General features: G+C 44.3%; 1 protein-coding gene across 1 annotated transcript in view; it reads right to left on the reverse strand.

Annotated features, from left to right (window-relative positions):
* CHD8 (chromodomain helicase DNA binding protein 8) overlaps nt 1-27,688 on the reverse strand; it is a gene marked incomplete in the record, with an annotated part of 4,119,653 nt that overhangs the window by 600,476 nt on the left and 3,491,489 nt on the right. Inside the window, 1 exon segment of the mRNA XM_044057960.1 lies at nt 5,754-5,958. Within this exon segment, the coding sequence (XP_043913895.1) occupies nt 5,754-5,958 (205 nt within the window).

Below are 27,688 nucleotides of genomic sequence, written 5' to 3' on the forward strand. Positions count from 1 at the left end.
TTGTCTGAGTAAGTTTTTCTGGTGCTGGGCCTCCTGGCCTCCAAAATGACATTCAGGACGTCCTTTGAGAGAAGTGTTGATTGATAATTCAAGGTATTCTCCATGCAGCTAAATTTAAAGTCCTGAGCTGACTGTGAAGGATCTGAAAGTTTTGCTAAGTCAACAGAAGTGGGAGTTGAGGTAAGATCCATGGAGGGCTGTGAGTCAAGGTCCTTAGTAATGGGTACCAGTGCTGACGTGGCCAGTCCGGAGCAATTAGGATAATTTGTGGTCTCTCTGATCCGACTTTCAGTAATACCTTGGTCAGGAGAGGTAGTGGTGGGAAGGCATAGACTGTCAATGCTGTCCAACTGAATGATAGGGCATCCACTTTCCAGGCTAGGGAATGATAAGTCCTTGTGCAAAATTTCTGTAGTTGGCAATTGTTGGGGGAGGCAAATAGATCTATGTCTGGGCGTCCCCACCTTTGAGTTATCATTGAAAATACTTGTGGGTGTAGTCTCCACTCGTAAGGATCTGCCAAATTTCTGCTTAATTCATCTGCCAATATGTTTTCCTTTCCTGGCAGGAATTGTGCTTGCAATTGTACTTAAGTCAATGCTGTGTTCCACAAGGTCATTGCCTGTCTACATAAAGGGTAGGAGTGTGTTCCTCCCTGTTTATGTACTACATAACTGTGGTGTTGTCTGTCCTTATTAGTAGTTGTCCCGGATGCAAGAGGTCCTTGAAGGCTGTCAGTGCATTTTGCACAGCTAGCATCTCCTTTTGGTTGATGTCTAGGTGCATTTGTTTTGCAGACCATTTGCCCTGTATGCACTGTCGTGCCATGTGTGCTCCCCAGGCGTAGTCTGAAGAATCTGTTGTCATAGTTTGGTTTGCTGGAGGTAAGACAAAAGAAAGACCCTTGTTTATTTGACATGCTTGAGCCCACCATAGGAACTCTTTTTGAAGGCAGGGAATGAGAGGTATACTTGATTCGAGGCTGTGCCTGTGTTGAGCCCACACACTTTTCAGGTACCATTGTAATTTCCTCATATGCAGCTTTGCATGTGGAATTAGTTGAATGCAGGATGCCATGAACCCCAATGCCTGCAGGATTTTCCTTGCAGTGAGCTGGGTAAAAGTTGCCATCTTTTTGAAGTATTGAGTCAGTTGTTTTTGTTTGTCTGGTGTGAGATAAGCCATCTGGGCCGTTGTATTTAAGCTGGCACCCAGGAATATTATGTCTTGTGAGGGTATTAGCTTGGATTACTTTTTGTTTACTGTGTACCCTAGGCAACTTAGCAGCTTTGTTACAAATGCCAGATGCTCTAATAGAATGGTGTTGCTATCCGCTTGGATCAGGCTTTCGTCCAGATATGGATAAATTTGTATTCCTTGTTGTCTGCAGTATGCAATTACTGATGCCAGGCATTTCGTAAATACTCTGGGCGCAGTAGATAAGCCAAAGGGCAATGCAGAGAATTGATAATGTGTTGTACCTGCCAAAAATCTGAGGTATCTTCTGCAATCTTGTCTGATAGGGACATGCAGGTATGCCTCTTTGAGGTCCAACGTTACCAGCCAAGACTCCTTGCCCAGCATGGGAAGAAGCTGCTGTAGTGTGAGCATTTTGAATTTGGGTACCTCCAGGTATGCGTTTAGAATTGAGAGGTCTAAAATGGGTCTCCAGGCTTTGTCCTTTCTTGGTACTAGAAATAGTCTTGAGTAAAAACCTTGACCTTGCTCCTTTGTAGGTGGTACCTTCTGAATTGCTTTCATATCCATGAGAGCTGAAATTTGCGTTTGTGCCTCTGCCCATTGGTTTGGAGGCAGATTTGGCATGCCTCTCATCCGTGGTAAAGTGTGAAGATAGAGCCAGTTTTCCTCCCAAAGGTGCTGCCAGGGCAATTTTGCTTGGCAGGCGAAGAGGGAAGTCATTGTGTTTGTTTCCTGAAGGGTTGAGATCTTTCGTCTCCACCTCTGAGTTGTTGTATGCCATTGTCTAAGCCTGAAAGAACCTTGTGGCTGTCTTCTGCCCCTTGGGCGTCTGTACCTACCCCTTTGGGGTCTGTCTGATGCAGGAAAGGACCAGTTTTTTTGATGGCCAGTTTCTGCTGAAACGAGGAGGTTGTACCTGTAAAAAAATCTTTAACTGTCTGCATAGATTTTGCCTTTTCTTCCATTTTCTTTAAAACTTCCTCTGCTTTGACACCAAACAACACATCTTTCTGCAATGGAGCATCCAATAACTTTGCTTTGACATGTTCTGGTAAGGCTTGCTCTCTTAGCCAAGCATGTCTACGTATTACAGATCCTTGTGACAGCTGCTCTACATGAGGCTTCCAATGAATCAAAACCACACTGTAAGGTATGCTTTTCCCGCCTGTTCTGCTGCATGCAGCAAATCCTGCTTCTCTTTGAAATCAGGTTGATCTGTCTGAGGGATCATTTTCTGCTTTAACCGTGTAATCAAGTACTGCTGGTATTTTAGCATGTGGAATTGGCAGTTTAAGGCCCTCATGGCCAAAGTGGCAGACGTATACACTTTCTTCCCACATCTTTCTAATGCTCTGGAATCTCTCTCAGAAGGTAGTGGATTCTTAGCAGTAGAGGCCTTAACCCCTTTGGGACCCTGGGAAATGGTCTCGGGGTCTGCAGTAGGGCTTTTATATAGAAACTTATGAGAATCAGGAACTCGGTAGTATCTGTCTGGTTTAGCTGGTGCAGGAGGTAAGGAATCTGGGCTTAGACTAGATTCGGTGTAAACATCATCCAAAATGTCTAAAACTGGAGGAATTGCAAGGGGTCTCTGCTGTGGAAGAAGAAGAAACTCACTGAGTCTTTTCTTAGAGTCAGAGTAATCTTGGCATTCCCAGTGAAAGTGTTCCCTCATGGTGTGTAAAGTTTCCCCAAAAGAGTAGTCTTCGGGGGGGGGGGGGGGGGGCAGAGGGAATGGACTCTTCAGCATCCGAGTCTTCATAAGGAGGGAAGGAATAATCCTGGTCCTCACAGTTAGCTGAGGAAATGGATGCTTGGTCAGAGGAAGGGTAATCTTCCTCCAGTCTAGGCCTTTTGTCAGGAGGGGGTTATGAACCCCTGATAAGGGTAATTAAATCCTCATCCATCTTAAGCATCTGTTTTTTAGGCATAGGGGCCTGTGGGGGGGGGGGGTTGTGGACCTGGTTTCCTAACTTTTAAGGGGGCTTTAAGTTTAGCATAAGACTTAAGAGAGATAGTTGTCGGTTTGAAGACACCTTCAGAAACCGAAGGCCTGTCCAATATCTCCGGATCACCGTCAGGGTTGGCGTCTGAGGGTTGAGATGGAATCAGCTCCTGAGGCCCAGCTGATTCGGTCTGGGAGGCCGTCAGAATTTCTGAATCAGCGGTAGTCAGGGGCTGCGTAGGCGCCTCGCTGAAAACCGGAGAACCGGCAGCAGGCCTTGCTGAGGCCTCGGTATCTGGTCTTGGCCTTGGTTGCCTGTCCTTATCCTTGCGTTTTTTAGACATTGCTGGCGTCGGTTGCTCCGACAACATGCTATAGTTAAATTTTCTGCCAAAATAATGTCGGGTGAAATTTGCCTGATGCTCGATTGTACATTTGTTGAACCTAGCACAAAACGGACAACCAGAGACTTCGTGGTCTGGGCCTAGGCAAGGAATACAATAAGAATGAAAATCCTTATGAGGTATTTGCATCCCACAAGAAATGCAATTATTAATTTTGTCTGACATCGGTCTGAGGCAAGAAAAGTTTCCCCAATGGGGTACTTAGCTTTAGAGAAGACTTCGGGCTGAAATTCAATTCGAAAATCTCAGGAGCTAGCCGACCGGCACTTGCGAACTGCTTCTGCTTCGGGCACTGCGCAGCAAGAAAGACTGAAGAAAATGGCGTTGGCTGCCTCTTTTATCCCCCTGTCGCACTGACATCAGGGAAGAAGCGGCGACAACCGACGCCGGACCAAGACTTTGGGATTCGGCCGACTGCGGGACCGCCTGACGGCAGGATAACCCAAGTGTGATGACTGCAGCAGTATAACACAATGAACATTAAGCAATGAAGAGAGGAGAAACGGTGAACGATGACAGGATGCATGCAGGAGATGTAGAAACGAGCAATGAAGAGAGGAGAGGATGGTGAACAATGACAGGATGCATGCAGGAGATGCAGAAATGAGCAACGAAGAGAGGACAGATGGTGACCAATGACAGGATGCATGCAGGAGATGTAGAAACAAGCAATGAAGAGAGGACAGATGGTGACCAATGACAGGATGCATGCAGGAGATGTAGAAACGAGCAATGAAGAGAGGAGAGATGGTGAATGATGACAGGATGCATGTTACATGTATATACTTTGACTTAATTTAAAAAATACCAAGCTCACTTTCAGCAGTGAGCAACATGGCTGACATTCTGATGACGATGAGACAAAATGATCAGACATATGTGTTTAATGTTTATGAGAGCAGCGATCATGGGGCAGAACCAAGGACCCTATATGAAAACACAACTCATGAACTTATGCAAACAAGGATGAGCACAGATAAAGGTGACTGGGTCCAACTGTTTTACTTAAATAGAAGTGTGTGTGCGGGGATTCTATCCATGCACTAGGAAAAGAAATACACCATGCATGAGGAATGCACAAGCAGTAGTGCTGCATGAAATTTATTCAATACACTGTTCAGAAACATAAATAAAATGGCTTTATGAAGTCAGAAGAAAGTAAACGGGTGATCAATGAGCAAAGCTCCAACACTGACAAAATCAAAAAACAAAATTCATCAGGCATGTATCCTTCTTCCCTTATTAGCAGTGGGAAAACAGGAATTCTTGCACTTCGAGTCATTAAAACGTCAACAGTAGTATTCAAGGAAAGCGCTAAAAAACCTACTGCAAAAGTTCTGTCAGTAGGGGCTAACCCTTGCAACCACAAACGGATATTTTAAGAGGCCTGCTGTTCCTTTCATGGGTTTATCTTTAATCCACTGCTACCGTTTCTTTAGACATCTTCCCTGGCAGCTGAAATGTATACATTAAGACCTGCTGTCTGAGATTCCATTTGAAGAGAAAGTGCTGTAAAAGTGCAAATTGGCAGAAGAAAGTTAATTGCAACATCAGCAGGAAAAGAAATGGCGATGAAGGAATTAGAACAGATTTTTACTGATATGTTTCTAAGACAGTGGCATGTCCATGTACATCAAGTAGCATTCCAATTAAAACAGCATGTAAGCAAACTGAAGAGGCAATTACACTTATACAACCTAAATTTAAAAATTTACAGTCCGGCTCCAAATGTGGAATCCTGCAATCATGGAAAAGTAACTATTTTGTTACTACAAGGAGCACAAGCAGAATACAATCGGTGGTTAAGCCTCATTCGTTTACTGTTACAACCCTCTTTTAAACAAGAGGTCTGAGCCTCTTCAAAATGGCATACTACACAAATGCAGCTCACTCAGACAACATTCGTTACCATGCAAGCTACAATGGGATCAATCACAACCTAGAACGATGATGTAAAAATGACACTACAAACAAAAATAGGTTTAAATCCTTATGTTAGTCCATTCTTGAAGAGACCTCCGATGCCTCAACAGACTCCGTTTTCTCAGCTTAGAAAGACAGGCTAAGAAGAAAACGAAGTCAAGACTTTGTAAGACATGCGAAAGTAGAAACGTGCAAGAGGGAAGTTGTCAAGCCTGTTGAAGGAAGTTTACCAGAATCAGAGTTACAGTAGGTTCCTGCATAACTAATTCTAGTCTGCTTACCTTTGCTGCTTCTCTCGCTTTGCAATCTCTTTCAACTTGAAAGCAGTTTCAAAACAGCGCCTTCGCTGGTCTCCCCTCTCGGCTGCCTCCATCTTCATCTGCTCTCTCCTATAGCTGCGCTGATATGCAGTGATAAGACGACGAAGGCGGGCTGTAAGAGCAGATGCTGAAGGCCACAATTGGCCAGCCACTTGTGTGGCCTGACCTGCAAAAAAAGTAAATGAGAGGCACATAAGAAAAACGATGCCTGCACTAACAATGGCTGGACTAATACAGGTAATGATGGAAAACACAAAGCACATCACGTCATAAGAATAGTGAGCTACCCAAATAGGTTTGGGCGGCTGATGTCTGAACAGTACTGAATGGTTCAAGAAGTTATAGGTACTTACAATAAGCAGAGATCCTCTTGGGATGCTCAGTCAAAAGACTTCGCCACACAGAACTCTACCGAACTACACAAAGACACGGATTAATTTCAAGGGTACCTTCTCTGGAAAGTTGCCCTCCTAGGTTCATTCATTTAATTACTCTTATCTTCTAAAGAAAGTTTTCCTCCTAGGTTCAATAATTACTCCATGCCCACTTCTCAGCTTTGAATGATGGGTATGAAGAACACGAAGTTAAAACTTCATAATATATGCAAAAGCACAAATGCACAAGAGGGATGCTGTTAAGTCTGCTGAAGGAAGTTTAACAGAACATAATTAGTTATGGTAGTTTCCTGTGCAACTAAACTGCATGATGGTTTATTAATCAGTAGTATCCAACCGAAAAGAAACCAGCACTCGGTGGCAGCAGGATAAAATTTTTATTTATTTAAGGTTGCAAAAGTCAACCTACTAAAATTGCAATTTTAGTAGGTTGACTTTTGCAACCTTAAATAAATAAAAATTTTATCCTGCTGCCACCGAGTGCTGGTTTCTTTTCAGTTGGATATTCATGGTTTGGACCATGCACCAATAGTCCTACGTGCGTGCCTTGATGTTGTTGTGTTATTAATCAGTAGGCCTTCACAGAATGAATACCAGACCACAGCTCGTGAAAAGGCAAGGGACAATGGTCTACAGAGGACATCTTTCAAATGTACTTTGCAGAATACATCAACACTATGATATCATGTAACTGTTTGAAGCAAATGAAAAAGTGGCTACAGCACAGGTGTTACTTACTGACATCCTTCTACAACAAGCATATACATCCATGACACCAACAGCCTTGGAGTGAGGCCTAAAAGGATCAGTAATTAGAGGTAGCAGTGACTGATACAGTTCAATGGATGCTCTGTGGTTTGCTTGTCCTATACATCTTCAGAAAGGGTACTTGTCTCTTGTGTACCAGTTATTAATTTAAGTAACAATTACCTGGCAAGTAGTAAAGGATTTACCCTGCATTATTATGTTTTAGGGTAGGCCAAACAAATGTATTTATTATTTTATTTATTTATTTATTTAAATTTGTTGGCCGGGAGTGTCCGACTGGACGTAGGTCCATTTTCAGCGGAGGCCCGGGGAGAAAAGCTCCACAGTTAAAATAAACAGACAGTATATACATTGGATTACATAGTGAATAACAATTTACATAGCAATTACTTACAACATATTTCCAGATGAAGAACATAGTACATCAGTAGACAACTAGAATCTTTATCTGTGAAGTGCATACCAGACATTAACAAATGTTACAAGAAGAAGCAGTTTGTGCTGTATAATAAGTATTGGCTTATGAGCATCTGAGCTTGCTATAATCAAGGTAGTTAGTGGAGTGGAAAGAAAGGAAGTGGTTGGATGATATTAGAGTGGGAGTTGCAAGGGCATAGCCAGCATGTTTTTAGTTGCGCTTTTAGTAAAGTTTTGAAGTGGGTGCATGATGGTATAGAGGTAATTGTGGGTCAGAGTGAGTTCCATAATTTGGCTATGGCGCAAGAGAATAGTGCTTCACCAGCAGAGTTATTGGCCTTGGTGATCTGCAAGTGATTTTTGCTGCTGGATCTTAGTGGTCTGGTGGTGCGATAGGGTTGGAGTAGATTCTGGAGGGATGGGACATTTAGTGGATGGTTTACTAGTTTGTGGGCGAGTGAGAGTTGATACCACTGAAGGAGGTGAGGGAGTTCAAGCCAGCCCAGTTCAGCAAGTGAGAGACAGTGGTGACTACGGTAGGATGCCCCTGTGGCGAATTTGGCGATTTTGTTGTAGCAGGTCTCTAGCTTGTTTAGATCACATTGCCTTACGTTGGTATATATTGGAGAGGCATAAAGTAGGGTGGAGATAAGGTGGGAATTTGCTATTGAAATCTTTGCTGCTTTGGTGAGAAATTGCTTATTTCTGTATAATGCTCCTAGTTTTTTGTGGACTTTGTTTTATAGTCATGGATATGTGAATGTCAAATTTTAGTTTATTGTCTATTTCCACTCCTAGCAATTTGGTGTGTTCAGTTGGGTATATAGTGGTGTTGTCTTTTGCCGTGATGTTAAAGTGAGAGTAGTTTTGAGTATGTTTGGCGGGTTGGAAGATGAGTAGTTTAGTTTTGTTTGGGTTGAGTATTAATCGGGCATCGGATAACCATGTTTCAACAGAGGAAAAGGCTTCCTGTGTGACTTTTTGCAGTTTTGGTAGGGACTGGGCTGAGCAGATGATGGTCGAGTCATCTGCGTATTGTATGAGTGTGCCATGTTTGGTGGCAGAGGCTAGATTATTGGTGTAAACAGAGAAGAGTAGGGGTCCAAGGATGGATCTTTGGGAACCCCTATGGAGATAGGTAGTTGGGGAGATATGTCATTCTGCCATACAATGGATTGTTGGCGGTCAGACAGGTAACTCTGAAACCAGTTGGTGACCGATTGCGAGAAGGATAGGTTATTGAGGACAGAGATAAGTTGTTTGTGTGGGACCATGTCAAATGCTTTAGATAGGTCTAGGAAAGTAGCAGAGGAGAAGTTTGTTTTTATGCTGAAGAACTGTGTTAGTAAAGGAGAGTAAGGCAGTGGTGGCGCTATGGTTTGGTCAGAAACCATGCTGAATACTGGAAAGGAGGTTGTTAGTAAGGAGGTAGTCTGAGACCTGAGAGTGTATGCATCTCTCTAGTATTTTGGAGAGTGGAGAGAGAATAGCTATGGGGCGGTAACTGTGGAGGGTCCTCCTTTGTGGAGGGGAATTATATGTGATACTTTCCACAGTTTGGGAACGTAACTTTCTGACAGAGATCGGTTAATCAAGATGGATACTGGGTAGGCCAGAGCATCGGCTGCGATTTGTAGGTATTCACTTGGGAGGCTGTCTGCTGCTAATTTGGTGGGTTTAAGTTTAGTTAAGAGTTTTTTTATGTTGGAGGTAGGTACAGGAAAAAAAGAGAAGGCAGTGGGGAGGTTACTAGTTGAAGGTGTGGGTTTGCAGGGGAGGGGGGTTGTGTTGTTTAGCTAGTGATAGTATGGTTTGGGTGAAGTGTGTGTTGAATGAGGAAGCAATATTTTCTGAGGAGTGAGGGATATTAGGAGGGGGGTACTGACTTTACCTGGGTGGAGGATGGAGTTTATGGAGGACCAGAATTGTTTGGGGCTGTGTTGTGAGGAGTCTAGGGCAGACTGGTAATATTGGGATTTGTCCTGTTTTATCAGCTTTTTGACTCTATTGCATAGTTCTAGGAATTTCTGTCTAGCTTAGGGGGTTTTGGTTTTGCGCCAGTGCTCCCAGGCTTTACCCCTGTTTTTCATTTCTGACTTAGTGGTTTTCTGTAGCCATGGGGAGGGTTGTGCTTTGGTTCTGGAGAATCTTATGGGGGCATGGTAATTAAGGATGTTCAGGACGGTAGTATTAAAAAATTCAACTGCATCATCTAGACTGAGGTACTTTAGAGGATGCCAGTTACATTCTTTGAGGGATGAGATGAATGTGAGTGGGTTAAAGTTTAGTTTTTTACGTATTTGACGGTAGATGACAGGTTTAGCTTGGTATAGGTATTTTTTGAGTAGGAATGTTGGGGAGTGATCACTGAGGCTATCTGATAAGCAGATTGTTAAATATGACTGGGGGCTCTTACTGACTAGTATCCAATCCAGGGTAGTGTGCTTGGTGGAGTTTTTATTTATCCTGGTTGGTGACTGGATGAGTTGAGTGAAGCCATGAAGGTGTACATGATGGGTTGGATTGTTGCCAGAACAGGATTGCCAGTCAATATTGAAATCACCTAAGATGATAGTTTCTTGGGGGAGATGGTGGGTAGACCAGCCGAGGAGGTTTTCTAGGGGAGGGATGTTTTGGCCAGGTGGGAAGTAGCATCCAATTATGTTGATGGTTTTGTTTTGGTTAATTTTGAGGTTGGTATATATTATTTCTTCACTGCCTATTTGTGGAGCTGATGATTTTAAGATCTGGATGTTTAGATGTTGTTTAAATATTATAGCTACACCACCTCCTTTTTTGTTTAGCCGGTCTACTCTTAGTATGCCGTAACCTGTAGGGAGTATTTGCTCACTGGTAATGTGAGGTTTTAGCCAGGTTTCTGTCAGGATGACTATATCTGGGGAGTACAAGTCTATGGTGGCATGGAGTTCATGGACTTTGTTGGATACACTTCTAATATTTAGGCATAGTAGAAGGAAGTCACTTGGCTTTCTATTGGCTGTAATATGGGAGAAGTTGTGGTTTCTAGTCTGATTATGAAGACTGGGGTTGGAGATGGTAGGGCCAGGGTTGGGGTGATGTCTCCACTTAGGGCTAGTTTTGATAAGCATGAGATTATTAGTTTTCTCAGTTTTTGAATGTGTTTGATTATAAGGGAAACTTTATGATTGTGCTCTGTGGGTAACAGGTATGGTGGGAGGGTTACTATGTTAAGTTGTAGGGATGCTTTATGATTGAGTAATATAGTTGGTAGAATATGTGGGGGGTGCATAGGGATGGTTCTTGAGCTGGTGGAAGGGGAGCTGAGTATGGGTGAGACATGGGTGGTGGTGTGAGTAGTAGTACAGTGGTAGTGGTTGAGTGGGGGAATGATGGAGCTTTGGTAGGATGTAAGATATGCAGGGAGAGTGCATGCAGTGAGCATAGGAAAGGTATGCTTGTACATGTTAGTTGAGGAGGTGTGATAGTAGTGGGAAAATGGAGGAGGTAGTGTTGGGTTAGTGCTGTGGTTGGCTATTAGAAAGATGAGAGGGGTTTGTGAGTGTAATAAAGGTGGGACCACTGGGGGTGGGAGGGAATAGGGGGCAGGGTGGGGAGCGAAGCGGGTACAGACCCTGTTAGTTGCTGGTTTGAGGGGCTGGAAAACAATCATAAAGCAAAGACAAGTATGTGTTAAGAAACAATCACAACTGACCAAGGACTGCTCTGAAACAAAGTCATTTCTGACTTTCTTAATTTCTCAGGTGGAAAAACAGGATAACCTTGTATCAGTAGGCTACTGTGGTCGTAGTTTAAATTTACAAACACACAGTATTGATCAGTTATGGATACCATTTGCTAACAGAAGGGAATAAGAGAAAGTGGAAGGTGTGTGTGTGTGTGTGTGTGTGTGTGTGTGTGTGTGTGTGTGTGTGTGTGTGTGGACAGATCTTTACCTGACTGTGTACATTTTTCTGGGCTTTCCCTCAACCAGTGAGGTATTTTCCACCTAATACCCTATTAATATCGTTCACCTGCAGGTGCCGCAATCTCCTGCTTAATTTTTAACGGGCAACATCTCCTGGGTCTACTTACTTTAGGGAAGAAAATCCTTAATTAACATCTCAAAGCATGCCTTAACACCTAAGTGTAAAAAGGAGATGGCTTTAGATAGCCAAAGAATGCGTTTAACTACAGGTGAACCAGAACCTTGATGAGGAAAACCACTCTGTTAGCACTGGAGCCTGCAAAAACACCAATCACACCACAGTATGCTCCCATACATGTGACTGCAATATCCCCTTGGACCCAATCATAGCAGCACTTAAAACAGGCACAATATTTCACTCTGAATTTCAGTGTCTGCAATCCTGCTGTGCTGCACAGCAGGTACAAATCTGGCCCTTTTCCTGTGAGTTTCTGTACGACACTCCTGCTCATTGTACACTCGTTCCCCCATACAGAATCATCTTGCCAGGTTTCCAGACTAACAATAAAATCCTTTCAGTCTGCACACATCAAAATAAACTTATCTGCACGAAGGACCTCATTTTTGCTGGACTGCCTGAGGCAAATGCATGATGAGCGTTCTCACTATATTTCTTCCTCTAGTGAGCCAGTCCCACTCTGTTTACAGTTTAACAATCCTTCTGGTTCTCAGACTTCACACCAGTGATGAACATAGGACTGCAGATAGTTCAGAAGGGCCTCACATCAGGACAAACAGCTCACCAACAGCAGTGTAGTACCCATTAACAAGGCCTGAATGACAGGCAACCCCAAGACTGGGCTTCCCTTGGAAAGGAAGGACTCTCACCATGGCAAAATGAAAGAAACCAAAGGAAACTTTCCTACACTGGGGGTGGGGGGGTCAGAATTCCAACTTCCTGTAAGAAATAGGGGTTACGATGGTGAGGAGGTCTACAGGAAAGAAAAGTCCTCAGACTGTTTGAACCATCAGACTGGTTCTAAATCAGATTAGACTAGACCCTTAGAACAAAACCTGAGGAAAAATGCAAGGCAGGAAGGAAGGGGAATATAAACTTAACCAGGGATGATTGGTCACAAGCCTTTCCTGACAATGAACCTCCATCTAAAAACACAGACAAACCAAACCTAGACAATATGAAAGTGGCACTGCTTAGTGACAGAAGCCTAAGAAAGAAAATGCCATTCTAAGAAGCCCTAGATATTTAAGACAGCGGCATTGTTACTGAAACATAGTTCCAAGGCAATGACAGTACGTCTAACCTACCATGGTTCAAAGCTCATTACATCTGCAGATCCTTTAGGGGTACCTCTGTAACTGTTGGTGATATATCTATATACTCTAGTCTTATTAAGCTAGACAACCATAAACTCCTTCATAATCTAGAAAAAAAGAAGTTATGTACTCACCATAGCGTTCCATGTGAGCTGTTCATCTCGCCTTCATTCTTACAGATGGGTTCAGAGCCAATCCTCGGCTCTGAGTCGGCCTACTACAAAGCTGAAGGTCTTCAGATAGCTCGAGGCCAAGTACCTATCCCATGATGCACCTGGAGTTATCTCAGATCTTGTTTGCTGCATATAATAATACCATATCTCATTCTATCACTCTTTAGGAGAAAGCTATAGAAGGAATGAGCAACCAGGAAGAATCTAGTATCTCTGTAGTCGAAAAAACATGGAGGGGGTAAGAATGAAGGTGAGATGAACAACTCACATGGAACGTTATGGTGAGTACATAACTTCTTTATGTGAAGTTGTTCTACTTTGCCGTTCATTCTTACAGATGGGTAGCGTCCCAAGCACCATCTTTCTTGGGTGGACCTAAAGGAGGCCCTGTCAACTTTGTAATGAGTGATAAAGTTTTGAGGTTTTGATCAAGTGTCTGCTGCACAAATGTCTACAGGAAGTCTGGCAGAAAAGGCACAAGATGTGGACACTGCTCTGGTAGAATGAGCCTTAATTTTGTGTTGTAAGGGCATATCAGCAGCTGAATAAACAAATGTGATACAATCAGATAATCATTTAGACTTGTTTTTGCCACTGGCATACCTTTTCTGGAATCTGAAAAGGAAACAAAAAGCTGTTCTGATTTTCTGAACTCTTTTGTTCTATCCAAATAAAATTGGAGTTGTCTATGAACATCAAAAGCTTGTTTAGCATATACTCTAAGTTGTTGGTTTGTTTGGGAAAGAACACTGGCAAATCTATAATCTGGTTCAGATTAGATTCAGTACAAGCTTTGGCCAAGAATGAAGGATTTGTTCATACGGAGACTCTGTCAGCATGGAAAATAAAATAAGGAGGCTTTATGGACAAGGCCTAAAGCTTTGACACTCTACGGGCAGAAGTGATGGTTACTAAAAAGATTGTCCTCCAAGACAAAAATTTCAAATCACAGAAGGAAGCTGGTTCAAAAGGTGGGAGAATAATGCGTGAAAGCATAAAATTTAGATTCCAAGGGGTATAAGGGTTTTTCACAAGTGGTCTGAGATGAAAAGTCCCTTGGAGAAAGGCTTTGGATAGTTTGTGTGACATTATGTTGAATCCTTCAAAGCCAAGGTGAAAATTAGAGATAGCAGCAAGGTGAACCCGAACTGTTGCTGCTGCAGCCCCTTTATTGAAAAGCATAGTCAAGAACTCTAATATGGAGGCAACAGGGGCTTGGGTAGGGATCAATGTTATTTTGAGAGGCCCATACAGGAAAACCTTTTCCATTTGCTAAGATATAGCTTCCTAGTAGAGGATTTATGAGAAGATACCAGAATCTGCTGCATTTCATTAGAGAGGTTATGGAACCTGTCTATGTTAGGAACTGGAGCAGCCAAGCTGTCAATTTCAGGGACTGAAGGGAGGGATGAAGATCCCCTGACGAATGCGTCAGAAGATCTGGAACTGGGTCCAGAATCCAAGGGTCTTCCAACTGATGAAGTCGAACGAAGGGGAACCAAATCTGATGAGGCCAAAGAGGGGCTACTAGTATGATGGTCCTTCCCCAGGGCTTTTGCTTTCTGTAAAACTTTGGTTATCAAGGGAATTGGTGAGAATGCATAGAGGAGACGTGGAGGCCAACTGCTTCTCCTGGAGAGGGAATCAGGGAAAAGTAGCTTCTGCATTTCATGTTCATGTGGTTGGCAAAAAGGGTGTAGCAAGGCTGGCCCCACCTGCGGAAAATTCCCTCCACTATTTCTTTCTTGAGGGACCACTCTTTTGGCAACAAAATTGCTCTGCTCAGTTTGTCTGCTATCATGTTGGATTTCCTCAGGATGTGTGTTGCTAACAGAAAGTGCTGGGTGGATGTAGCCCACTGCTATACTCTTACGGCCTCGCAGTAGCCCACTGCTATACTCTTACGGCCTCGCAACTAAGGGGTAGGACCTGGTTCCTCCTTGTTTGTTCAAGTACCAGATCACTGACATGTTGTCCGTCTGAATCACAATTGTTCCCAGAGGAAGAGAATCCTGGAAGTACTGCAATGCTAAAAGTACCACTCTCATTTCCAGGACATTGATATGCAGATGTGTCTCCAGTTCGGTCCATGTGCCTTGGGCTGTTCTCTGAAAATGCTCCCCCACACCGTATCAGGGAAGCGTGTGTGGTCACTGTGGCCACTGGTGGGGGTAGAAAAAAAGGACGACTTATCGTGACATGGAGAGGGCAAACACCACTGAAGATAGTTTTTGCGTGTGTTTGTGATCATTATGAGATGAGACATTGGAAGCTCTTGGTAAGACCATTGAGTGAAAAACAGCCATTACAGAATCTGCATGTGCATGCGACCCAACGGTATCGTTAATATTGCAGCTGCCATCATGCCTAACAGTTTTAGTACTTCTGATTGCTGGAGCCTTGTCTTTGGATATGATATTGCAAACCTGCTGATGGAGTAGACTCTTTCTGCTGGAAGTCTCAAAGTGGTGGTAGTGGTGGTGTCCAACTCTGCTCCGAAAAAAAAATGATATGTTGCGATGGTGAGAAAGCAGATTTATCTGAATTTAGTGCAATACCCAGTTGACTGCAGACAGAAAAAGTGGTGTCCCTGCCTTGTATAAGCTGATGCATGGTGGTGGCGGTGAGGAGCCAGTCGTTTAGGTACAGAAACACTTGGAATCCTAAACGTTTCAGGTGAGCCGTGACCACTGCCATGCATTTGGTGAACACTCTGGGGAATCTAGTGAGACAAAGGATAGGGCTCAAAACTGGTAATGATTGGCTCCCAGCCAGAAGTGCCGATGATCCCTGGATGGTCTGTCCATTTTTTATATGGTAGTACACATCCTGGAGATTTATCGAGCATATGCAATTTTCTTTCCCTAAGAAGGGAAGTATCAATTGAAGCATGACCGTCCGGAAAGTACAGTTGTGTACACTTACCATAAATGTAGTTGTTTGAGTGTATTCACTGTTGCCGTCATCACATTTAGGTTATCTGCCTGCAGGTAGTCCTCAGCCGGCCTAAATACCAGACTCTTCGGATTTTTGCGTCGGATGCCGTTGCTTCTTCTATGATGTCAGGTCGTCAGGGGTATAAAACATGCAGCCGACTCCATCACATCAGTTTTTTTTGCCCCGGATGTCAGGTGGACCCACAATAGGAAGCAATTATATGGTATGGTACAACCCCATCAAAAAGCAAATACACAAGAAAAAATATATACACCAAACAAGAAGGAAAGGTAGAGCCAAAAGAAGTCAGGGGGCTGGTGGGAGGGTAACCAGGACTGCAACAGTGAATACACTCGAACATCTACATTTATGGTAAATGTACACAACTGTATAATGTTTTTCGTGTGTCACTGTTGCAGTCATCACATTTGAGTTGATTCCCAAAGCTAAGGAAGGGAAGAGGACGTTAAAGGGCATTAGGGCCAGCTATTAAGCCCTGCAAGTCTGCTGTGGCAAATCCAGCTCTGGATTTAGAAAAGATAGGCAGGTGGTATTGTGTGGTGAAGGTTATGTACAGAGCTCCAGGTAGCAGCTTCCAGGATGTCCCTGGTAGGGACTCCTCTGAGAAATGCCGTAAAGGTAGATGCAGCCCTGGTGGAATGTGATCTTATCCCCTGTGGGGTAGGTTTTCATTGGTGCTTGTAGCAGAAATGAATGCAATGGGCTAACCATTTGGAAATGGTTTGATTTGAAATGGCCTTCCCCTCTGCCCCTGCAGCAAAGCCAACTAGCAGCTGTTCAGATCTTCTGAAAGGCTTAGTCCTGTCCAAATAGAACCTAAGTTGTCTGTGCACATCCAGAGAGTGCAGTATTCGTTCCCCTTTGTTTTGTGGATTAGGGGAAAAAGTAGGCAAATGAATGGACTGATTTAGGGTCACACTAGACACCACCTTGGACATAAAAGAAGGATTAGCCCTGAGGGAAACCCTGTCTGCATGGAAGATAATGAAAGGTTCCACTGCCATGAGGGCATGTAATTCAGACACTCTTCTTGCTGAAGTGATGGCTAGAAGGAAGGCTGTTTTCAAAGAGAGGAATTTCAACTCTGCTGTTGCAGCTGGCTCAATTGGGGGAAGAGTGAGCTTTTCCAATACAAAGTTAAGGTCCCAGGCTGGAGTGGGAGCTCTCCTGGGGGGGGGGGTCTTAAAATTTTGGCCCCTCTAAGGAATTGTTTTAGCAGAGGGTGAGAGAAGAGGGGTGGCTCAGTATTATAATGTGCTGAAATGGCAAAGGCATGAATCTTAATTGATGAGAAGGATAGGCCCTTGTGGAGTATTTCTGTTAAGTACTCTAGAATATGAGATAAGCTGGGCACTGTTGTGCCCAACCCCTGAGCCTGGCTCCAGGAATAGTATATTTTCCACTTTTCAGCATAGGATTTTCTAGTACTAGGCCTCCTTGCCTCTAGAATGACATCTAGCACCTGCTTACTGAGGGATGCTAGAGGAGAGCTCAAGGAATTAGTCATGCTGCAAGGTTCAGGGTTTGAAGTTGAGGGTGCAGAATCTGGTCCGCCTGCTGGGACAGCAGGGAAGGGGTCTGAGGCAGGTGCCATGGTTGTAACAGTGTCATACTGCGCAAGAGTGAGTAACAGTGATGGCGTGGCCAGTCTAGTGCAATCAGTATTGTCCTTGGCTTGTCCTGTTTGATCTTTTGTAGAACCTTCGAGAGGAGAGGCAGAGGGGGAAAGGCATAAACTGAGAGGCTTTCCCAGGTAATGGACAGGGCATCCACTTTTCAAGCTTGACTGTGGGGAGTTCTGGTGCAGAATTTGTTCAACTGGTATTTCTGAAGGGAGGCAAACAGGTCTACCTGTGGTGTTCCCCATTTGTTCCTCAAGAGGTTTAATATTTTGGGTTCTAGTTTCCATTCGTGTGGGTTCATGAGATTTCTGCTTAAGTCGTCTGCCAGTGAATTTAGTTTGCCTGGCAGGAATTGTGCTTGTAGGTGTACTTGGTAGCTCAAGGCTGTGTTCCACAGAGCCATAGCTAGTCTGCAGAGAGGGTAGGAGTGGGTTCCCCCATGCTTGTTTATGTATCACATAACTGTGATGTTGTCTGTCTTTACCAATAGGTGTCCTGGAAGAACAGTCTTTAAAGGCTGTCAGAGCATTCTGTACAGCTAACATTTCTTTTTGATTGATATGCAGGTGCATCTGTCTCGGGTTCCATTTGCCCTGAATGCACTGCCCTGCCATGTCAGCCCCCCATGCATAGTCTGATGTGTCTGTTGTTAGGGTTTGGGCGGCAGGGGGGTAGAGTCAAAGAGAATCGCTTGTTGTGGTAGCAGGCCTCTGCCCACCAAAGGAACTCTGTCCTTAGACATGGAATGATAGGAATCATTGTTTCCAGGTCCTGAGAATGTTGACACCATAGACTTTTTAGATACCATTTTAGTTTCCTCATATGCAGTCTTACATATGGAATTAGCAGAATGCAAGAGGCCATGAGCCCCATAGCTTGTTCCTTGTAAATAGCTGGGTTTTTGTGGCCAACAGTTTGAAGTAGGTTGTCAAATAAACTTGTTTCTCCGGAGTGAGGAATGCCATCTGGGAAGTTGTGTTCAAGCTTGCTCCCAGGAATACAATCTGCTGGCAGCGTACAAGGTGGGATTTCTTTTCGTTGATGGTGTACCCCAGTGAGGTTAGAAGTTTCTTTACAAATGCCAGGTGTTGTAATAGCAAGTCCTGGCTTTCTGCCCAAATCAGACAATCGTCCAAGTATGGGTAAATATGAATATTTCTCTGCCTGCAAAATGCAATGGCTGGAGCTAGACACTTTGTGAACACCCTGGGCACAGCAGATAAGCCAAAAGGAACTGCATAGAACTGAAAGTGCATGGAGCCCGCCCGGTACTTGTCTGCAGGAGCCTCTTAGTGGGATGTGCAGGTAAGCCACCAGGAGTTTTCTTTTCTGGGTACCAGAAAAAGTCTTGAATAAAAACCTTGTCCCTTTTGTTCTGCTGGGACAGGCTGAATAGCCCTGATACTGAAGAGAGAGAACCTGCTGTTGGGCCTCCACCATTGATTTGGGGGTAGGTCTGGCAAAGCATTTGGGGATGGTAGTGTGTGGAAGTGGAATCTGCATCCTTGGGAAGCTATGTTCAAAACCCATTTGTCCTGGGTAACGAGTTCCCAGTTTTTTGCATGCAGGGCGAACTTTCCTCCTATGGGTGCAAGTAGTTGAGCAGGGCTTGGAAGGGTTAAGGTTAAGTCCTTGTGCCATTTTTCCATAAGGGGTGGCTTACTACTCCCGTCTTTGGAAGTGGGAGCTCTCCCACTGTTTAGATCTGTGCGTAGCCTGAGACTGAAGTCTTGGTGGTCTGCTGTTCCTGGGTTTGGACTGAGAAGGCCTGGAAGGGTCTGGAAAGGACCAGTTCTTTAAAGGCCAATGCCTACTGAATCTGGGAGGCTGTACTTGTAGGAAATCTTTAACAGTTTGCATAGATTTAGCTTTTTCCTCCATCCTTTTGAGGACTTCTGCTTTGTTGACAAAAAGGCCGTCTTGGTTTAAGAGTGCATCCAGTAATATAGCTTTAACATGACTTGGCAAGTTTCATTCCTTAAGCCAAGCATGCCTTCTAAGTACAGACTCAGTGACAGCAGCCCTGCAAGATGCTTCTAAAGCATCAAAACCACATTGTAATGTATGTTTACCAACTTGTTCTGCAGAACGCATTAAATCTTGCAAGTCTTTGTGTTCAGCACAATCAGGAATCAACAACATTTTCTATTCAAGTAGTCCCATAATATGCTGCTGATACTTAAAATTTTTGAAACTGGCAATTTAAAGCACTAATGGCGAAAGTAGCAGAAGTGTATACCTTCTTACCCCATCTGTCTAAGGCTCTAGAATCTCTATCAGAAGGGGTAGGATTTTTGGCAGCAGTAGCCTTAATGCCTTTTGGTCCTTGGGAAATGGTCTCTGGATCCGCAGTAGGATTCTTGAAGAGAAACTTGTGACAGTCAGGCATTCTGTAGTACCTGTCAGGTTTTCTGGGAGCTGGAGGTAAAGTGTCTAGAGTAAGGCTAGATTCCAAGAAAGCATCATCTACAATGTCCAGAAAAGGAGGGATAGCTAGAGGCCTGTGTTGAGGCAGGAGTAAGAATTCCCTAAGTCTGTTTTTGGACTCAGAATAGTCCTGGCTTTCCCAGCGGAAATACTCCCTAAGGGAATGCAAGGTTTCACCAAGAGAAAAATTGTCTGGAGGGGAAGCAGATGGAATGGAATTTTCTGATTCAGAATCGTCATAAGTAGATAAGGGCAAATCCAGGTAATCAGAAGGAGCAGAGATATCAGATTCCTGATCGGAAGAATCAGAAAGAAAATCTGTTCTAGGTCTCTTAGAGGGGGAAGGCTGGCTTCCACTAATTAAGGTAATAAGGTCTTCAGCCATTCTAAGCATTTGTTTTTGAGGCATATGGGCCTGAGTCTGCAGTTTAGTCATTGATTTTCTAGGTGCAGTGCGAGTTTTTGGTCTGAGGAATTCAGTACTTCTAGATGGAAACGATGCCGTCAGTTTAATATGAAAGTCTGAAGGCCTGAATACACCCTCAGAAGCCGGTGCCTGCACAGTGGCTCCGGACCCATCCAAGGTAGAGACATCAACAGGTTCCATAGTCGAAGAAGCATCTTGCGGCATACCGGACTCCGAATGGGTCTCATCAGAGGCCTGTAAATCTGTAGTAGCAGGTATCAGGGGCTGCGAAAGCACCTCACTGAGTACCGGTGGACTGGAGACTAGCTTAAAGGAAGCGCTGTCAGCAGTTTTGGACCCATGCGGTCTGTCTCTGTCTTTATCCTTATGTTTTTTCAGAAGATTGGCAGTCGGATGGCTTAATGAAGCCATTTCGGAGTATGGAGATCAAGAGCAAAAGTATTTAGCTACAAAAATAGCCTGACAACGAATAGTTCGGGCATTGAACAAGGCACAAAACCGAGAGCGAGGGATGTCTGGTCTGGGCCTAAACAGGTGATACAGTAAGAATGAAAATCTCTATGAGGTATTTGTTAACTTTTTCTGACATCGGTTAGAGCAAGAAAAAAGGATCCCCAATGGGGTATTTCTCTTTTTTGAAGACTTCGGGTCTGAAACTTGAAAACGAAAATGTCAGGAGATGGCCGACCGGCACTTGCGAACTGCTTCTGCTTCGTGCACCGCACAGCAAGAAAGACTGATGTAATGGCGTCGGCTGCATGTTTTATACCCCTGATGATCTGACGTCATGGAAGAAGCGACAGCATCCGACGCAGAAATCTGAAGACTCTGGTATTCAGGCTGGCTGAGGGCTGACAGATAACCCAAATGTGATGACTGCAACAGTGAAACACGAAGAACATCTTCTCTTTCTTGACAGATCTGTTCAGTCTGCTGAGGTCCAAAATAGGTCTCCAGTCCCCTGTCTTTTTTGGAACTAAAAATAATCTTGAGTAAGCTCCGGATCCTATCTGGTCTGCTGGGACTGGTTGGATGATTCTTATTCTTAGCAACGTTTGGACCTCTAATGTTGCCTGTTCCTTGTAACTGGGTGGAACATCCGGGATTTTTGTTGTCAATGGAGGGGGTGTGGCAAAAGGAATTAAATATCCTTTGGAAATAATACTTTGTACCCAGTTATTTTGAACCAGGCATCTGGATACAAAGATAAGCGACCCCCAACTGCCTCCAGAGTAGGACAGTCGAGCCTCCTTTCAGGAGCGCTGGTAGGGCTTCTCAAAGAATGGTTCTCTGTCTCCCTGGTTTTGCAGACCCCCTCTGCCACGAGGGCGGCGTCTTCCATTACTGCCCCCTCCTCTGACCCTGGAGGGGGGTTCACCATGTGTGTCCTGAAAGGCTCCTTGGGCTTTTCGGAACCACATCTTTCCTCTCCTTTGACCCTTGGGGTAGGGTCTGGTAGGGGTGGAAAACCGGACTCCGACGGCAGACAGAGTCTTTCCTTCCAGTTCACACCTGGTCAAAGTTTCCTTAACTTTGGGCCCGAAAACGGACAAGCCATCAAAAGGGGTGTTGACAAAGGATAACTTAAAGGGCTCCGCGAAAGAAGACAAGCGCATCCAGGAGTGTCTCCTAAGAGCAATTCCTGTACCCGCTGCCCTACTCGTTCCATCAGCTGCACATGAAATGAGAATGGACGAGTTCAGTATGGAACTGAGGGTAGCAAGCTAGGAGGCAACTTTGTCTGAAGCTCCTGCAGCTACTGTACCCTGAAGAGTATATCCAAGCTCTTTTAGATCTCTTTGCAGTCTCGTAAAATGAGTGAGATAGTTCAGTGAATGCAGTGCAAAAGTCGAACTGTACATGCGCTTCCCATATCTATCCATGATCCCATGATCCTAAAGTCTCTGTTAGGAGGATGGATAGAGGTAGAAGTTTCCGAAATCTCCTTTTTGGTGGCTGCTGCCACCACCATGGCATCAACTGGCACTCCCTTGGTAAGAAAGGACTTTTCCTGAGGGGTAGAAATAAATTTATTAGGCCTCCTAGGGACATGCTCCATGGTGTCCGGACACTCCCATGCATTTCGTGAGACCAGCTCCATAAGCTCATCGAAGGGTGGAGATACCCAAGAGGTGGAGGGTTGAGACCCGAAAATCTTCAGGAGAACCGACTCGTCTTCAGTAGGGTTGGTGGACTGCCAGTTACCCCTCTGCCTAAGGATTTCTAATATCTCAGCAAATGAGATATCCTCAGAGGGGGACTGTGGGGACAATTCTGATTCATCCAAGTCATTACCAGACGTGAGAGACTCCTGTGGGGAGTCTAAATGCTTCCTTTTACAGATACTCTTCCTGGGAACCTCATCAGTGGGAACTTCTGGTGAAGTCTCAGAAGAGCATGGGCCACCCAATTGTGCTTCCTGAGGCTCTGGGTCTCTACGCTTAGAAAGGATCTGTGAAGCAGAAGTCGACACAGGCCCTTTTGGGGAGGGGGGTAGCCGGACCTGAAGTCGTAGATGTCTTAGGAGACATAAATCTCCTCATGGCTTCGAAGGCACCTCTGCTCCGATGAGAAGGGACAGATCGATCTGAGGAAACCATCTATCCCCCCGGCACTGGGACAGTGGGCTCTGAACCAGAGGTAGGAGCCGAGCTCATCTGAGCCGAAGCCCTGAGAAGCAAAGTCAGAACAGACAAGTCAGTCCGACTGTCCTCCCTGGACTCGACCAGAGTGTGTCGGCTCCTAGACTCCTCCATCGGCACCGAGGATGTCAGAGTAAACGGGACCGATGACACTGGAACAGGCGTTGGCAATGAAGGCTCAACGATCATCAAGTCTGACTCCTCCGGCTCCAAAGGACCGGTATGGCTCAGAGGAGGAAAAGAAGTAGATGGAAATACAGTCCTCGGTTCAGAAACTGTTTGGTCGGAGCCGATAAAAATTTAGCAAACGCAGGTGCCTGTAACAACTTCTGCACCACATGATCCACTTCCAAATCGGAAAGGCTTATCGGGGACCAAGATGAATGGATGAACAGAGGTACTGATTGCAGGAGTGGCGATTTAGGCACTTCGGATACTGGTCCCAGGACTGGGGACCGGCTCCGACAAAACGCTCGGCTCCGAGGGCTGTGGACACGACGTCGATTTTTTTTTTTTTTTTTTTTTACTTCCTTAGAAATAGAAGCCTTGGAAGATTTTGAAGATTTACTAGACCTGTCCTGGCCACTCAAGGCTTCCTGAAATGACGGTTTGACTAATCCTCTATCAATTAGCTTTCTCTTTGTCTCCTGAAGGACCTTAGAAGAGAAGGAATGACAAATGGAGCAACTTTCCTGAAGGTGCAAGGCTCCCAAACAGTATACATAGTTGACGTGGCTATCTGTAACAAACATTTTGGACATTTTTTGAAACCAGACATAGGATGTTTATCCTTATCCTGGTCAGCCATAATGAACAGCACAGTATCAAGTGAAAAACTAATACAATATAATAAAGACACACCCAAAAACTATTTAAATAAGCCCTGACAAAAACTATGGGCAAAATATGTTGTGGCAAAGTGTCACTCTAAACACACACTCACAAACTATTTATCTAAGCACTTCTAAATATCAAAAACTCTGACAAAAACTTAACTTATGAAAGGCACACAAGAATTATATAAACTACACGAAGTATAAAGGCCTTTAGAAAAAAACTAAGGCCAAAAGCTATATCTAAATATGAAAAGGCACACCAAGGAATACACACTATAAAGATTTAAAGGATAAATGCTAAGTAGTAGAAATAACAGTTATTAAAAAAAATTTGTAATAAATTTTTACTGGCCCGAGCTATGCTGAGGAACCTCCGATCTATTACAGTGGCAAACTAGATTTGAGGTAACACCAGATGCATCATGGGATTTGTACTTGGCCTCGAGCTGTCTGAAGACCTCGAGCTTTGTAGTAGGCAGACTCGGAACCGATCCCCATCTGTAAGAATGAACGGCAAGCTAGAAAGTACAGTTTTGTACCTACCATAAATGTAGATGTTCGAAGATCCACATTGCTGCAGTCCTTACACTTGGGTAGTCCGCTGTCCTCGGTCGGCCCGAATATCAAAGTATAAGGCTGACGTCGGTCAAGGCGCATTAGACTGACATCAGGACATCAGGGTACAAATGCGCATGACCGATGTCATATCCTCAGTCTTTTCTTGCCCCAGATGTCAGAAGACCCTAAAAAGAAAGGTCAAAACCAAAAGACAGCAAACACCCAACCAACCACCCTTGCACTAACAATATGTACAATATATACAATATATACAATATTTACAACCCAACCCACACAACCGCCTCTAACTACAGAGGGGAAGGAGGGGTAAATTGGACTGCAGCAATGTGGATCTTGAACATCTACATTTATGGTAGGTACAAAACTGTACTATGTTCTTCATCTCACATTGCTGCAGTCCTTACACTTGGGTAAAATCCCAAAGCAGAGGAAAGGGAGGATGGCAAAACTATAAGGAAGCAGGAGCTGCCAAAATGCCCTGTAAAATAGCAGTGGCAAAACCAGCCCTAGATTTAGAGTAAAGTGGAAGGTGATAATGCTTAGAGAAAGTATGCACTGAACTCCAAGTAGCTGCCTCCAAAATATCCTTAGTTGCCACCCCCCTTAAAAAAGCTATCGAAGTGGCAGTAGCCCTAGTGGAATGAGGCCTAATCCCAGCTGGAAACTCCTTGCCATGATGGGAATAACAGAAATCAATGCAAAACCCAATCCACTTAGAAATAGTTTGTTTTGACACAGGCTTGCCCTGAGAACCCAAAGCAAATGAAACAAATAACTGCTGAGACTGCCTGAACCCTTTAGTTCTGTCCAAATAATATCGCAACTGCTTGTGTACATCTAAAGTATGCAAAATCTTTTCCCCTTTATTTTGGGGATTTGCATAAAAAGTAGGCAAATGAATAGTTTGGTTTAAAGCCACACTAGAAACCACTTTAGGCATAAAGGAAGGATTAGTACGTAAAGATACCCTATCCTTATGGAAAATTAAGAAAGGCTCAACCGCCATAAGGGCCTGCAACTCAGAAACCCTTCTTGCAGAGGTAATAGCCAACAAAAAAGCAGTCTTCCATGATAAAAATTTCAACTCAGTAGTAGCTGCAGGCTCAAAAGGTTGTAGAGTGAGTTTCTCCAACACAAAATTGAGATCCCAAGCAGGAGTAGGAGCTCTTCGTGGAGGTCTTATATTCTTTGCCCCTCTAAGAAATTGCTTGAACAAAGGATGAGAAAACAATGGTGGGTCACAATCATAGTGAGCCGAAATTGCTGCAGCATGAACCTTAATAGAAGAGAAGGACAAACCTTTGTCCAGTAACTCAGTAAGATATTGAAGAGCCACACTTAAATTAGGCTCAGAAACATCAAAATCCTTTGCTGCACTCCAAAATAAAAATCTCTTCCATTTATCTGCGTACACTTTCCTTGTACTAGGCCTTCTAGCTTCCAAAATAACATTCAAAACTTGCTGTGGAAGTGGAGGCCCACTATGGTTCAAAACAGAATATGCCAGGCTGTTAGGTGCAGAGAGTGAAGCTTGACATTGAGCAAATGACTGTCCTCCTGAGACAACAGGTGTGGAATCGAAGGAAAAGGCCATGGAGGCTCCCGTACCAAGCTTCTCAGTAATGGGTACCAATGCTGTCGAGGCCAATCTGGAGCTATCAAAATCATCCTTGGCTTGTCCTATCTGGCCTTTAGTAGTACCTTTGGGAGGAGAGGCAGAGGCGGAAAGGCATACACATGAAGATTGCTCCAACTGAAAGAAAGAGCATCCACTTTCCAAGCTGTGGGATGAAACCTTTTCGTGCAAAACTTTGGCAGCTGGTGGTTTAATGGAGAAGCGAACAGATCTATGTCTGGAGTTCCCCATGACACTGTCAATTTCTGAAATACATGAGGATCCAATTTCCACTCGTGGGGATCCATAATTCGTCTGCTCAACACATCTGCTAAGGAGTTCTGTGCTCGGCAGAAACCTTGCCTGAAGATTTAGCTGTAAACTGAGAGCAGTCTCCCACAAAATCATTGCTTGCCTGCATAGAGGATAAGAATGTGTTCCGCCTTGCTTGTTGATGTACCACATGACAGTTGTGTTGTCTGTTAGAATCAACACCTGCCCTGGAAGAAGTAAATCCTTGAAAGCTATTAATGCAAACTGGACTGCTAACATCTCTTTCAAGTTGATATGTAGATGTTGTAGTCTGGCAGGCCACTTGTCTTGTATCCACTTTCCATTCAGATGAGCTCCCCAAGCTTTGTCTGAGGCATCTGTCGTTAGAATCTGACTCGCCTCTGGCCGGGTCACAGAGAGTCCCTTGTTTAGGTGACATTCCTGAGCCCACCACAACAATTCCTTTTGAATGCAAGGTATTATTTGAATGACAGTGTCCCAATCCTGGCAGTGCTGTGTCCATACATTTTTGAGATACCATTGTAGCTTCCTCATATGCAGTTTGGCATTGGGAAGCACCAGAATACAAGATGCCATGAACCCCAAGGCTTGAAGGACTGTCCTTGCAGTCAGCCTGGACTGATGAGACAACTGATGAAAGTAAAGGGAAAGATTCTTTTGTTTGTCCGGGGTCAAAAGGCCATCTGGGATGCTGTATTCAGTCTCACACCCAGAAAGCACATGTCCTGAGAGGGTACTAGACTGGACTTTATTTCGTTCACAGAATACCCCAGGCATCTTAGCACTGCTATCACATAATCCAAATGATGAAGAAGCTCGTCCCTTCCTTGAGCCAGAATCAGGCAATCGTCCAAATAAGGATAGATCTGTATTCCTTTTAACCTGAGGAAAGCTATCACTGGAGCCAGAACTTTCGTGAACACTCTGGGCGCAGTAGATAAGCCAAAGGGCAATGCAGAGAACTGATAATGAGAAGTCCCAGCTCGAAAACGCAGATACTTCCTGCAACTCAGTCTGATAGGAACATGAAGGTAAGCCTCCTTGAGATCCAAAGTTACCATCCAATGATCTTTGCCCAGCAGAGGTAAAAGCTGTTGTAACGCCAACATTTTGAACTTGGGAATGTCCAGATAAGTGTTGAGGATAGATAAGTCCAAAATTGGTCTCCACGTGTTCCCTTTCTTTGGTACTAGGAACAGGTGAGAATAAAATCCTAGGCCCACTTCTGGCATAGGGACCGGCTGTATGGCCCCTATTTGGAGTAACAGAGAAATTTGCTTGTGAGCCTCTATTCTTTGTTGAGGAGGAATGTCTGGCATGCCTTTGAAAGGAGGCAAGGTATGGAAATAAAACCTGTAACCGTGGTGTATGATATCCAATACCCATCTGTCTTGGGTAATTAAACTCCAATTTTCTTTGAAAAGTGCCAACCTTCCTCCCAAAGGTGCTGCCAGACGAGAAGGCTCTGGCAGCTGAAAAGGTAGGTCATTGGGTCTGTTTA

Source organism: Protopterus annectens, chromosome 16.part0 (assembly GCF_019279795.1).
Source record: "Protopterus annectens isolate FY-2018-M chromosome 16.part0, PAN1.0, whole genome shotgun sequence".
Taxonomy (NCBI): Eukaryota; Metazoa; Chordata; order Ceratodontiformes; family Protopteridae; genus Protopterus; species Protopterus annectens.